Raw genomic sequence first — 14,413 nt, 5'->3', positions numbered from 1 at the left:
ACCTCTTTGCTGATCTCTTTATTTTCCATCTTTATTATTTCATTTTAGTAGTGTAACTACTTCTATACCTGTATGTTTATAAACCCATGTAGGTGTGCTCTGTTCTCTAACCCAGAATGAGATATTCTTTCTTTTAACCGGTATTCAGCTTATGCATATTTATGGTTACTGATAAACTTGACTACGTACCTCCTCTTTTACCACGTTTTTACACTTTGTTTTACTTAGTAGTTTTGTGTGCGTGTGCATGTGTGCATGTGTGTGTGTGTGTGTGTGTGTGCGTGTGTATGTGTGTGTGTGTGCTTAATGTGACTGGCCTGGTCATGTTAGAGTACACTTATTTCTTCTTTTATTAACTTGAAAGATCAAGAATGCTTTCCCATTCCACTAATTCTTACTTTCCTATTCATGACACTCCCAGTAAAACCCATATTTGTTGGTTATTTAAAAACAAGAACATGGGAATGCAAGCTGGTGCAGCCACTCTGGAAAGCTGTATGGAGGGTTCCTCAAAAAACTAAAAATAGAACTACCCTATGACCCACCAATTTCACTACTAGGCATTTATACACAGGATACAAGTGTGCTGTTTCGAAGGGACACATGCACCCCCCATGTTTATAGCAGCACTATCAACAATAGCCAAAGTATGGAAAGAGCCCAAATGTCCATCGACAGATGAAGGGATAAAGAAGATGTGGTATATATGTGTGTATATATATACATGTATATATATACACACACACATATATATATACACACACACATACAATGGAGTATTACTCGGCAATCAAAAAGAATGAAATCTTGCCATTTGAAACTGTGTGCATGGAACTGAAGGGTATTATGCTAAGTGAAATTAGTCAGAGAAAGACAAAAATCATATGACTTCACTCATATGAGGACTTCAAGAGACAAAACAGATGAACAAAAGGGAAGGGAAACAAAAATAATATAAAAACAGGGAGGGGGACAAAATAGAAGAGACTCATAAATATGGAGAACAAACTGAGGGTTACTGGAGGGGTTGTGGGAGGGGAGATGGGCTAAATGGATAAGGGGCATTAGGGAATCTACTCCAGAAATCATCGTTGCACTCTATGCTAACTAATTTGGATGTAAATTTTAAAAAATAAAAAATAAAATTAAAAAAAAAGAGCCAGGCAAGGAAAACAAACAAACAAACAAAGAAACAAGAACAAAATTTTCCTCTATGTCCCACCCCCAAGAAACTGTATTTGCCCATTTAGCAATTCGAACATGAGAAAATACTTCTAAACTCATTGATTTCTCTACTTTCTCTGTTTTGCCTTTTCAGGCCTGGGACTTTCCTTTCCTCCTCCACCACTGCCACCAGCTGTGGACTTTGCTGAGGGAGTTTAGTATTTTTAGTCCCGATATGTAATTAGAGTGTCATTCAAAGTGTGTTACTTCTCTTCCAGTAATCCTCAGAGTCAACTCATGCTGCCTCCACCCATTATTCAGACTAGCCATCTCTGCTACCAGGCGTTCTCCACTCCTCTCCCCTCCCCCCTAGCTCCATCTGGAGCTCTCTGTGTTCTCATTTAGGTTTGGGCTACAGGACCTTCTGGGATGGTTTGTAGGCTGAATCTGGTTTGAAACATATCATAACAGAAATTCTCTTTCTCTCTGAAATGTGAGTCATCCCTGGGTAGTTTCATGGTTCTTGTATCACTGTGCTTTTCCCTCAGTCATTTGTAGAACTCCCTTCACACTTTCCTACGTACTTATAAATGAGAATTTATTTTCCTTAGTAAACTTTCCATATATCGTTCTGGAAGTGTGTTTTGAATTTCAGCCTATCCTAGAAAATAAAACATTTTACTAAGATGTGTTTAGTTGTATGTGTGTGTGTGTGTGTGTGTGTGTGTGTGTGTGTGTGTGTGTTCTCAGTAATCCTTCCTAAGACTGACTCAGTGACCCTATTCAATCAGGAAGACTTAAGTCTAGTGATAGTAATTCTGGCCCCAGATTATACACTGCCCCCCCTGCCCGCCCCCAGCATATATTTTCTGTAGTGATAGTACTGTTTTATTTGTATTTACTCAGAATTTATAAATTAAATACCAGTAAAACTAAATATTTGTTTTGGTTATAAGTATATACATCACTCTAATATAAATTATTAGCAGATTATTTAAAATAAAATATCAAAATAATGTAAGCACTACCTAAAATGTAAAAAAGATTAATGCTGAAAATATTATTATTTTGTCCTTCTTACAAAGATGGAATCTCAAGAAGCCTCTCTATTCCTGTGACTGTGTCATTGATACATAGCTGGTATTTTTAATGTATCAATATTGCCAACTGCTCACAGGGACTGTCCTGACTCTATTAGTTGAGAGGCTGATGAGAACACATAGTAACAAGCTAATTCTCTATTTACCCGACTTTTTCCTCTTCAACTTTTTCTCTGTCGATTTTAAGGTTTTTAGGAGGTAATTTTAGAACTTTTTTTGTTTTTTTAAGTAGCAATACCCATCTTTTTATTGAAGCTGGATATAGACTGCCTTTTAAGGAAGGATTGTAGTTTGCCTTCATCTTGTCTGGTTTCTTTCTGCACAGTTGTAAATTTCCACATGCGGTGACCAGTGTTAATTTTGATGCCGACATGTTCATGTCCTGCTTGTACATTTGCTTGATGGACTGTTTCTGTCTTTCCCTCCGTGAATATTGTGGAGGTAGAGATGATCATTTGCTAAACAGAGCACCTCATGTTTCTAATATATCCTATTACTGTTTGACATCCCCTCAAGGTACATATATTGGAGCTTTTTGAATAAAAGAAAGAAAGAGGAAGAGAGAGAGAAAGAAACAAACACACAAACAAACAAACAAACCCTGGTGTTTGGGTACTTAAGAACAGCACTGAATACCAAAAAGGAGATTGTGGTCACTGCTAAAATTTCCCTTCAAATCAGGGACATGTTCTTCTATCATTTGTTTAATCTTTAAGTCTCGATCCATTTCTCTTTTTCTTTCTGGGACTTGTGTTATTTTTCACTACTACGTTTCTCGATCTGCCCTTCAGCTCTCGTCTCTTCCATAATGATTACCATTTCCTAATTTTTCTGTTTGGAGACATTTCATCTACTTCATCTTCTGCATTACTATTTTAGTCCTCACTACTATACTGGGTTACCTGTTTGAGTTTGTGTGTTAATTTTAAAGTTTTGAATCTTTCTGCAATCCGCGAGACTTCACATTTTGTACTCGATCTGCTTGATTTGAGTGTTCTCGTTTGGTGATTAGGGGTATGGTTTGGTGCTGGTTTGGGTCAGTGGTCGTGGTTGTAAGTGCACTTCCCACGAAAGAAGCCATCTGGTGGAGGCAGCACATAGTCTTCATGTTGCTGGATCCCTGCAGGAACTTTGCTCTGTATCTCCTAGGCAGCGAGGTAAAGCTGGAGGGTTGTGGAGCAGTGAAGAGAAGAGCCACTATCTCTATACCCGTGGGCCCACGGTCAACAAACTGGAAGATATTTTGTCCTCAAGCAGACGCTGCCAGGACCATGCATAAGCTGGGCAGGGGCCACCCAGACCACTCTCCCGGAGCCCTGGTGCCCTGGGCCCACTTCCCAGGACTTTCTGCTGCTGGTCCCTCCCACCTCAGCAGGCAGAGAAGAGGAAGAAGTCTCTCCTCCAGAGATCCCGGAAGAGTCTGCACCTACAGCTGTGCCCTGCGAGGTTCTGGCTGCTTGCCCAGAGTGGCCTCTTCCCCGCCCCAGAGAGTTAGTGGTGAGGGAGCCTGGGAAGGAGAGGCAACAGGAACACACATTCAGGCTACCAGCTTCTCCAGGGACAGTTTTGGTTTCATAGAACCAGTTTTACCTCTAGAGATGGCTTAGAGAAGTGGCATAGGGATCTGTAAGAAGTTGTAAAGCGGATTCCAGGCTGCGCCGGCAAAAGCTTTTCCTCTAATTATATTCACAAAGAGGCCAAGCTTTTCTCAAATTCAAGGGAAGGGGAGATAACAACAACAACAACAATAATAATAATAATAATCTATATATAGTGAATTTACATTCTGTGTGAAGAAAGCCAGATGTGATTAGGGAAGAATGACCATCATTTCTGTAAGGGTGGAAGAAGAGACATTTAAATAGAATAAAAAACAAACAACTTTTAATCTTTTTTTTTTAATGTTTTATTTATTTGTTTTTGAGAGAGAGAGAGAGCACAAGCAGGGGAAGGATAGAGAGAGAAAGGGAGACACAGAATCTGAACCAGGCTCCAGACTCCGAGTGGTCAGCTCAGAGCCAGATGCAGGGCTTGAACTCAGAATTGCGAGATCATGCAACACCCGGTTGCCCCCAAAACAACTTTTAAAAAATATTTAGGGTCAATTATAAATTGAACTCCCCCCCCCTTTTTTTTTGTAGTCTCCATAATCTTCCTATGTACTGTGCATTGTGTCTTTATAAGGAGATTATGTCTTGACCTCACAAAACATGCTTATAAATGTTCCTCAAAACATTTTACCTCTCCTTCTCCTCTTCTACTCTCTTTTCTTGAAAATGAAAGACGTTAATGCATGGTTACTTCACAAGAACACAGCAACATACTTAATAAAAAATTGGAAAATGTCCTATTTTGAATAATAAAATAACAGATTTCCTATTTTTCTGTTAAAAGGTCAACATGATTGTGTGACTATAATCAACAATTTCTTTCCCCGAGAGAGACTGGATTATTACACGAAACCCCAGGGACTGGATAAAGAGCCAAAACTGCCTCCAAAATTGGCAGGCCCACTGCACAAAATTATTACCACGACAAATCTTCATCCTGTCAAGGTAGCATAGTGTTTTTTATCTTCGCTTTTCATTTAAATATTGCTTCGGAGTTGCAACTTCTCTTGGTTATATAAGATCATCTTGGTTGGGCTTTGCCAGTGTAGAGCTTGTGATGGAGCTCTGTTGTTCAGTTGGTACAGTGAAGGAGTGTTCTTGGTTTAAACCTGAGAGTGAGGGACACAGGCTAGGGCAGGAGGAGAAGCTAGGCAAGGAGGTGGGTTCAGCTGAAGCATACTTTCCACCTCATCTCACGGCAGCTCTGGACTGTTAATGGTTCCAGAGGGGCAAGGGAGTCAGGCTTTTGTATCACTCAGTTGCCAGTGCCGGAAACTTGTTCCCAGAGGGAAAGGACAGCCTCCCAGCTACTGCCAAGGACAATGGCTTCCTATGGATGAAGGCAGTTCCCTGGAGAAGGAGGCAGCTCTGAGCCCATTGCAGCCAGCACACCCAGGAACTGAGGCTTAGTACACAGGCTGCTAAAAGGACCTCAGTGGGGCACCAACAGCATCTATTACAGTAAAGATCCTTCCAGGAAATGTTCTGAAATATAATCATGAGCACATTTTTTTAAAAAATATTTTTATTTTATTTTTTTGAGAGAGAGACAGAGTGTGAGTTGGGGAGGGTCAGAGAGAGAGGGAGACACAGAATCCCAAGCAGGCTCCAGGCTCTGAGCTGTCAGCACAGAGCCTGACACAGGGCTCAAACTTACGGACTGTGACATCATGACCTGAGCTGAAGTCGGACGCTTAACCGACTGAGCCACCCAGGCGCCTCAGTCATGACCACATATTTTAATGCAAGTAGCTATTTGATGCCTTTAAATAATATAGTTCTTCCAGAATTAGTTAAATCACAATAGATTTTCAGACTCTTTAGAACAACCCAGAAGTTCACATGGCTTACCTGAGAAACTTTAAGAGCCATTCTGAACTACTGTCTCTAATATTTTCTTCATAGTTTACATACAGACTTTTTTTATTTGTTTAAAAAATGCATTTTTAAATTTAATTAATTAATTTTTTCATAAATCAATCCACATGAGCATAATTTTCTCAGTGAATCATTATAGAAAACTCTGTGTGCCACAGTGATGCTGTCCTTTTTCAAATTTCAGTGATCTGTATCTTCATTTATAGCGTATAGATTTGATAGTAATTCAGAACTGTTTGGTGAGCAAGACGACAAATTGGATAAAAAATTAATAACATTAGTACAAAATGTTATTATAAATGCAGTGAATTAGATGTCCTTTAAAGTCTATTTTGGTGAATCTGTGGAACATACTGAACACCATTAAAATAAGCGGGCAGTTTGCATAAAGTAACTCTTTTAAAGACTGACACTTACCTGAAGATATAAGTTCCAAATTATATGTAATATTATTACTTTATTGATGTTTCCCTTTGCATACAGACTTTGAAGCTCAAGAAACAAACTTACAAAACATAGCTGCCATCTGCCTTCCTTCTTCAATTGTTGTACTTAATATTCTGAAAGAACCCCAGGAGGTAACACTTGTGATCCTAAGTGGGCAAAAACAGAAATTCAGCCACAAATCGTATGTTTGTATTTATGGTGGAGATTAAGTGGAACTTAGAATTTAACTTTTAGAAAATACGTAGCCCTTCTGTTACGATGGGTTTTTTTCCCTCCCAGCACACGCAGGCAAAGAGATAAGTCCCATGTAGGAGCTCCTCCTCGTCCGTGGCGCTCTTTTTCTTAGCGGTGGTGCAGGCTAGGGTAGGAAGACAAGATTTTTCCTAGGGTATAGCATTTCTCCACATGGAGAATGTGTGCGGTTTTACAAGGCCCTCCAGCCTGAACATTATGGGATCTTCTGGTTTAGACTGATTTGAAGAAGTTCCCTGTATTTTTCTGATTCACTGTCTTTTATATCTGTTTCTACCCCTTGAGACTGCAGTAATCTCAATAAATGGGAATAATTGAGTCTGTGGAGTAATTTTTTTTTAGTGTTTATTTATTTTTGAGAGAGAGAGAGAGAGAGAGAGACAGAGCATGAGTAGGGATGGGGCAGAGAGAGAGGGAGACACAGAATTTGAAGCAAGCTCCAGGTTCCGAGCTGTCAGCACAGAGCTTGATGCAGGGCTTGAACTCACAAACCATGAGATCATGACCTGAGCCGAAGTCAGACGCTTAACCGTCCGAGCCACCCAGGCGCCCCTGTGGAGTAATTTTTGATATTTATATGTAACCCAGTCTCTTCGGGTTAAATGTTTTAGTAGTTACTGTTCTTTAATGATCTTTATTACTTTTTCTTTTTTTAAATTTTTACTTCTTCTTCTTTTTTTTTTTTTTTTTGAGAAAGAGAGTGCATGCCCGTGCACACGAGCACGGGAGAGGCAGAGAGAGGGGGAGAGAGAATCTTAAGCAGGCTCCACACTGACAGCGTGTGCACTCTCTCTCAAAATATTTTTTTTTAAAACTAAATAAATATAAAAGCGCATACTTGAATAAATTAGAGTAAGGGTATATTTATACAGGCAATAAATTGTAAACATATATGAACTGAAATAGCCTACATTATATATTTTTTAGTACATTTGGTCTTAAAAGAGATTATTCTGTAATTATAGTACCTTCCTTCAAACCACACCTTGCTTTTTGTAGCTATAAATGATCTATTCACTTGGAAACCTCCCCGCCCACTTTGAATAAAAGTTGTGCAGTTGCTATCGTGGTGGCTTATTTTCATTGCTTTCCCCTTTTCAAGTCAGCAGGGGTCTTCTTGAAGCGTATTATAAAAAGGTAACTAACAGCCATTGTATAGAGTTACAGACCTTTTGAAATCACAGAGAGCCTCCTTGATACACAATTCACCCTTTCACTGCGGTGCACTTAACATAGCTGCCTGTGCGTCAAGGTTAAGTGGCTCCTGTAGCGATATGGATGTTTGTTTTCAACAGGGACTTGGAGAATTGTGCTGATGCTCAGAATACAGAGGTTATACAGGAGAAAAACAGAATCACAGGAAAAATGACAACAGAATTGAGCAGAGTCTCTAAATGGTCAGGAGACAGATGTACATAACTTTTTAAGGCCAGAATTGTTGGTATTTTTTTTAAAAGAAAAATAAAAAGAATTCAGAATGTCACTGTATAAACATATTCTTACATTCTTTGGGAGATGAGATATATCTGGCTTTTATGCTTAATGGAATATATTTATTCCTCCTCAGTAATTAATAATGAGATTTTCTTTATAATGGATTACTTTATAATGCTCAAAAGAGTAAAGGAAGGAAACTAGTTCAAATAATATTTTTTTGTGTTTATAAAATGTTTCAGTAAGCTCATAGAGCTATGGTTATGTCTTTTTTTTTTTTTTTTTTGAGTACGGTGGTATATATTACAAAGTAAATAAAGCCTAATATTTTCATAAAAGGAAAAAATGAATCTGGGTTCTAAGAATTTTTAAACAAGGTTTTATTTATAAGTTTAAGATCCTATGTTTTGATTATAAACGCTTCATGCAAAAATATACAACAGTTTCAAGTGAGTGCACTTGACAGTAGAAATACATGTAATTAACAAGCCTTCTCTGCCAAAAGTTAATTTTTGATACATGTTATTATGTAAGTTGTCAGCAAATTTACCAACCGGACTTCTCCTTATACTTATTTCATGAACTTTATTTTCTTATTGAGTGCTATATTTTAAGTAAAATATTATATTATATACCAATCTAGTGGTGTCAAAAATAAGTTCAAATCATATTTTAATTTCACAAGAACACTTAATCTATGTTAAATTTCTAATTAGGCTAGGCATGGGATTTATGTAAGTTAACAAATTATCTTCATATCTGAAGAAAAGGATCTAATACATGAAATCTGCTTTCTGTGATTACCTGATATTTACATTACCCAAGATAGGTATTTAGTTGTAACACAAAGGTTAACAAATACTGACTTTTTGCTACGTGTGTACAATTGTGCCCATGTTACACACGTGTTTGCATTACTGTTATGTCCCCATGGATGTTTACATCTGTCCTGTGCAGACCTACTTCAGGTAATCTAGCCTATAACAAAGCCAGTAAAAAAAAAAAAATTAAAAAAAAACAAACTCCTCATTACACTGATTTTGGACTTAATCTATATACATATAGGAGAAGTGTGGGACTCATAATGCATCAAATTTGATAACTCTCTAGTATTCCTCCTTTTAAAGCTATTATTGCTTTGACCTATTCTCATTACCATAGAAGATTAGAAGCATATCATAAAAATTTCCACAGAGAAATGTAGTTAATTGGAAAGTAATACACTTTTTATTTTTAGACTGCTTCTTGTGAAAATCTCATTTCTTTATAATTAATAAGAATTAATGAGAATTATAGTACTCCTAACCATGAAATTCTAAAGCTCAGTAATGTTAGCTAAAAGTAGTGATTACTTGGTGATTTGATTCTGTATATAAAGGATATGTGAGTATGCCACTTTTATCTTTGGTAGAAGTGCTTTTAACCGAGAATCTAAAATCATCTGCGTGGCATACTAACACCCTGGTTTAGCTGGATGGCAGATCACATGATAACTTAGATATAAAGAGCTCAAGAGATGTCACGATGCTACGGTCCTCTGTATTAGTTTCATAACTTTGGTCATTGGCAGTTGGCATTCTAATTTGAATTAACATAGTAAACATATGACCCTGAGAAAGACATTATTTGGTAATCTATTGAACTCAACCCAAACTGACTGCCTAATTTTGTACATGGAAAAATCTCTCATGGAATTTCTTCTTTTTTTTTTTTTCTCGTGGAATTTCTAAGCTCACTGTAATTTCTTCTAGATCGTGATGCTTATAAATGAGAATCCTCTACTGGCAGAAGAAACAGCTCTGAATAAATGCTACAAGGTGATGGATTTGATTTGTGAGAAATGTATGAAGCAGAGAGACATGAATGAAGTGTTGGCTATGAAAATGCACTACATCAGCTGTATCTTTCAGAAATGCATTAACTTTTTAAAAGATGGAGAGAATAAACTGGACACTCTCATCAAAAGGTACTGGGTTTTTTGTTTTTTTTTTTTTACCATGTCATATGTAGAACATGCTCAAATGGATAATGAATTATTATGTGAAGCCTCATTATGGATTAAAACATGAAGCCATTTAGCAGCAGTCGTTACTGTTGGGCTCACATTTAGTCTGTAAGAAACGAAAGACGATGTTACATTTAGACTGAGTGGTTATTCAGTTCTGTACTTTCTACAGTGATGCTTTTGTTATCCCCAGTTTACAGGTGAGGAATCTGAAGTTCGGAGAAGTTAAGTAGTGTGTGTAAGATGTAGAAGGTAGCCCAAGTCCAGCTTTGACGATGGGTACACCGTGCCGTAGGTTCCTGGTCCGGATTCGCCGTGGCCCTCAGTGTACCTCCGTTACTGAATCTGCGAGATCTGTGTGTTATCCTTGTTCTCTGAACCACCAGGGATCAAATTCCCTTACAATCACACTGAGAAAAGTGAACTGTGTCAGAAGGGTGTAACTTCATGAGAATTGTCGCTCTTTGTACAAATAACTGGCATGGTAATGAGTAACTAGCTAACCTGATCATGACAGTTAGTGTGTTTTATGGCAGGGGTTGCTTTTATAAATACGGCTCGGGGCCCGTAAACCTGATAAGGCCTAGCTTAGCATGCAGCTAGAAGAGCAGTTTGAATTAAGTCTGTCATCACGAGTTGAAGAGACAATGAAAATCTGAAGTAGAAAAGAAGAAACTACGAAAAGTTCATGGGTTTGGCTGTGAGGAAATGCTTAGGGATCAAACTCCAGTTATTTTGTTAAAAAAATATCTTACAGCTTGCTAAGAGGCCGAGCTTCTGATGGCTTTCCGGTATACCAAGAAAAGATCATAAGAGAAAGTATCCGAAAATTTCCTTACTGTGAAGCGACACTCCTCCAGCAACTGGTGCGAAGTATTGCTCCTGTTGAAATTGTAAGGCTCCTCACGGTCACTTAGTTAACTCTCCCAGTAAGACCTAATTACTGTATTTTGAACAATTAAAGGCAAGTTCTCTTTAGCATTAATTTATTGTTTATTTGATAGATAAACCAGTACAAAGTCCCACGCTAGATGAAAGGAGGAACTGATTGTCTAGGTTGACGGTTTCTGGTCGTGGGGGATGTGAAGGGATGGTCACGGGGAAGCTGGTTGTATGTCTTCATAAACAATCTCAAAGTGTGTCCCAGCTTCTGAGATTCTACCTTAATGCCTCTGATTATAAATTTTCCATACTTAACAAAATTCTGTTTTTACTTCCCAGCTGTAGGAAGTAAAATTTAACTTCATTGCCTGGTTTTTTTTGTATTTATTTTTTAAAGTTTATTTATTTCAAGAGAGAGACAGAGAGAGAGCATGAGGAGGAGAGGGATAGAGAAAGAGGGAGTGAGAGAGAATCCCAAGCAGGCTCCTCACTGTCAGTGTTGAGCCCGACGCAGGGCTCGATCTCATGAAACGTGAAATCATGACCTGAGCTAAACTCAAGAAATGGACGCTCAACCAGTTGAGCCACCCAGATGCCCCACTATCTGTTCTTTAAATTATTTATTGCCCTTTTGTTATATATTTATTTACGTATTTCATAAGACACTCCCTGGCTTCCTTATTGTGAACAGATTTCTGTTCACCATATCTGCACTAGTCATGCTTTTATATATTTCAATCAAAGCCTCATCAGCCTTTGTCTACTTGGTAAGAAATTGGTCCTGACACTGGTCACATCCATGGCTTCCTCCCTCCCTCTGGCAGTGTTGGTTCTCCTCCGCCTTCTCTAGTCTGTCCCATCCTTCTCAATGTGAAAAATAAGGACAAGTCAGGGTGCTTATTTATAAGGGTACCAGGTGCTCCTTTATACATTAGGAATTCATGTATTCAGAACCATGAGATAGGAAAGATCTGAAGAGACCAGATGATTTCATGAAGTTCATGCATTGATTTATCCCTGATCTCCATGATTTCGTGTAGAGAATTTTTACCTTTACTTTTTAATATATGTGGTTATTTGGTATTCAGACTTTTGGAAGATTAAGGTTAGCAAATTATGGGGGTGGTTCATCAATTATGAATGTGCTTTTGTTCACATATTAAACTCCACCTAACCATTAATTAAATTGATAGGGTTTATTTATTTGCATATACTCAGAACCATATCAGGGAGGCAGACCTGATATGTCACAGTGGCTCAAAAATGGATTCCCACTTTTCAACCCAATATCCTTTAATGTTTTTTAACCTTTATTTTAATTTTTTTGAGAGACAGAGACAGAGCGCAAGCCAGGAAGGGGCAGAGAGAGGGACACAGAATCCAAAGTAGGCTCCAAGCTCTGAGCTGTCAGCACAGAGCCTGATGAGGTGCTCAAACCTACAAACTGTGAGGTCATGACCTGAGCTGAAGTCAGATGCTTCACCAGCTGAGCTACCCAGGTGCTCCTCCACCCAATATTCTTTAGCCATAGAGATTATCGTACACATGCTTATGACCTCAGGGTTGCAAGGCATCAGTTGCTGTTCCGCCAAGCTCACGTTTTTATCCCATTAAGGCAGGAAGAGGAAAGGGGTCTGTAGCTAGAAAACAAGGTCTCCCAGAAACCCACTGCCTGTGCGATGTGACCACTCTTAGGTTCGCAGGTTGTCTGGGGAAATGAGTGGTTTTAGCTGATCTAAACCCTGCTGCTCTGAACAAAATTTTGCTTCTCTTAGTGAAGAAGTTGGGGGAATGCCTGCCATGTGGCGTTTTCAACATTAACAAGTGGTAGACGACATTACACGTTCAAAGGGGAAAACGGCAAAACTAACAGGAGCCGAGAGTACTTTAAAAAAAGTCAAAGCAGACCAACGTGGGGTTCAACAATTCATTGTAGTTCTGTATCGTGTAATAATGTTAGAGTTTATGCAGTACAGTTATTAATGTATATCCTAGCGATCTGAGTTATTGAGAAAAGGTTTATTAATAAAGATAGTGGGGCACCTGGGTGGCTCATTCGGTTAAGGATCCAACTCTTGACTTCGGCTCAGGTCATGATCTCGTGGTTCATGAGTTGGAGCCCTGCGTCGGGCTCTCCACTGACAGCACAGAGCTTGCTTGGGGTTCCTTCTGTCCCTCTCTCTCTGCTCCTTCTCCCCACCTCAAAATAAATAAACAGACTTAAAAAATAAAGATAAGATAGTATGAAATGCATTTTACACTTGATCTTAGCCAAAAGGCCGAGAAGCGATATATGAAATGCATTTTAAAACATTTTTCTCTTTAAAAATTTTTGTTCTTCCAGAATTATATATTCTCTCTGGGAAACTATATTTATCTGGAATGCTGGTAGTTGTGAATGTCCCGCGTAGCCACTGTTTACTACCTAAGGGGTTTTGTTAAACTGGCAAGTTTACAAGCCTCTGAAGCAATGCTAATCTTTTCCTGTACAACGGTAACTCTCAGGGTTGCCTGCCACGTCACCTACGGCACTTTCTGCCCACATGGGTGCCTGGGCCCTCCTGCAGAGGTTTTCATCCCCTCTGCCTCCTGTGGCTCTTGGCTTCTTCCTGTCACAAATCCCAGCAGGAAGTTTGAGGCATAGCTACATTTAAGAAGTGTTGAGTCCGCATTGTAACAGAGTATACTTTTAAAGAAGTTTGGCTTTTGTAATTGACAAAATATATTTTAACTTCTGGAAGACTAGCTAATGTCTCAGTTCTTACAGGCTGTGTTGAGTGTTTGTTTTTAAGTTGAATATCTTTCCATGAGATGAACTCTGGTACCTAAACAAATTTGTACTTAACAAAGTGGATGACAAGGTTGTGTATAACAAGAAAGTTCCTGTCCCCCCAGCAGTGACAAGAAAGGTTCCGTGACGTTGTCTAGCTGTACCATCAATTTTTTTTCTCAAGCAATAATTCACACTAATAGCCGTGCTCTTGTAACATAGGTAAAGGCTGTGTCATGTATAGCCTTATTGACTTTGTCTCTTGTGTGCCTGCTTCTGGACAACATTGTTTATGGAGTATCGTCTCCGTAGTCTTCCCATGTTGATTTGATCTGATTTGATTTGATTTATCTAAAGTTGGCAAGGTGCAGCGAGAGAGGGAGAGAAAACCCAAACAGGCTCCACTCTGTCAGCACAGAGCCCAAGGTGGGGCTCGATATCATGAACCGTGAGGTCATGACCTGAGCTGAAACCAAGAGTCAGATGGGTAACCAGCCGAGCTTCCCAGGCACCCCTCCATGGTGATTTTAAAGTGTATTTTTCTCTTCTTCATGCCTACTCTAGGGTTCTGATCCCACTGCATTCTCTGTACTTACCCAAGCCATCACTGGTCAGGTGGGTTTTGTGGATGTCGAATTTTGCACAACCTGTGGAGAAAAGGGAGCAAGTAAAAGATGTTCTGTATGCAAGATGGTAAGAATGAAGTTCTTTGAAGTTCACTGATTTGGTTTAGGTTTCATATCCGAATTGATAAACTGAGTTTTAATATTCTACATACAGTGATTGACGTTAGTTTTCTAATAGACTCTAATATAGTATAAATTCTATGCATCTCATCCTTTTTTTTTTTTTTTTTTTTTAATTTTTAATG

The 14,413-nt window shown here is 38.7% G+C and overlaps 1 protein-coding gene and 1 pseudogene across 3 annotated transcripts in view; one reads left to right on the top strand and one right to left on the bottom strand.

Annotated features, from left to right (window-relative positions):
• ANKMY2 (ankyrin repeat and MYND domain containing 2) overlaps positions 1 to 14,413 on the top strand; it is a 36,943-nt gene that overhangs the window by 17,781 nt on the left and 4,749 nt on the right. For all 3 annotated transcript variants that reach the window (XM_007089084.2, XM_042967655.1, XM_042967673.1), the window contains exons 5-8: positions 4,659 to 4,819; positions 9,637 to 9,851; positions 10,648 to 10,783; positions 14,107 to 14,235. In XM_007089084.2, the coding sequence (XP_007089146.1) occupies positions 4,659 to 4,819; positions 9,637 to 9,851; positions 10,648 to 10,783; positions 14,107 to 14,235 (641 nt within the window). The remainder of the gene's footprint in view (positions 1 to 4,658; positions 4,820 to 9,636; positions 9,852 to 10,647; positions 10,784 to 14,106; positions 14,236 to 14,413) is intronic.
• LOC122236846 lies at positions 12,884 to 13,063 on the bottom strand (annotated as a pseudogene).

The sequence above is a fragment of the Panthera tigris genome, chromosome A2 (genome assembly GCF_018350195.1).
Source record: "Panthera tigris isolate Pti1 chromosome A2, P.tigris_Pti1_mat1.1, whole genome shotgun sequence".
NCBI lineage: Eukaryota > Metazoa > Chordata > Mammalia > Carnivora > Felidae > Panthera > Panthera tigris.
Note: the sequence above shows the minus strand (reverse complement) of the source record. Positions and strands in the feature narration are given on the sequence as shown.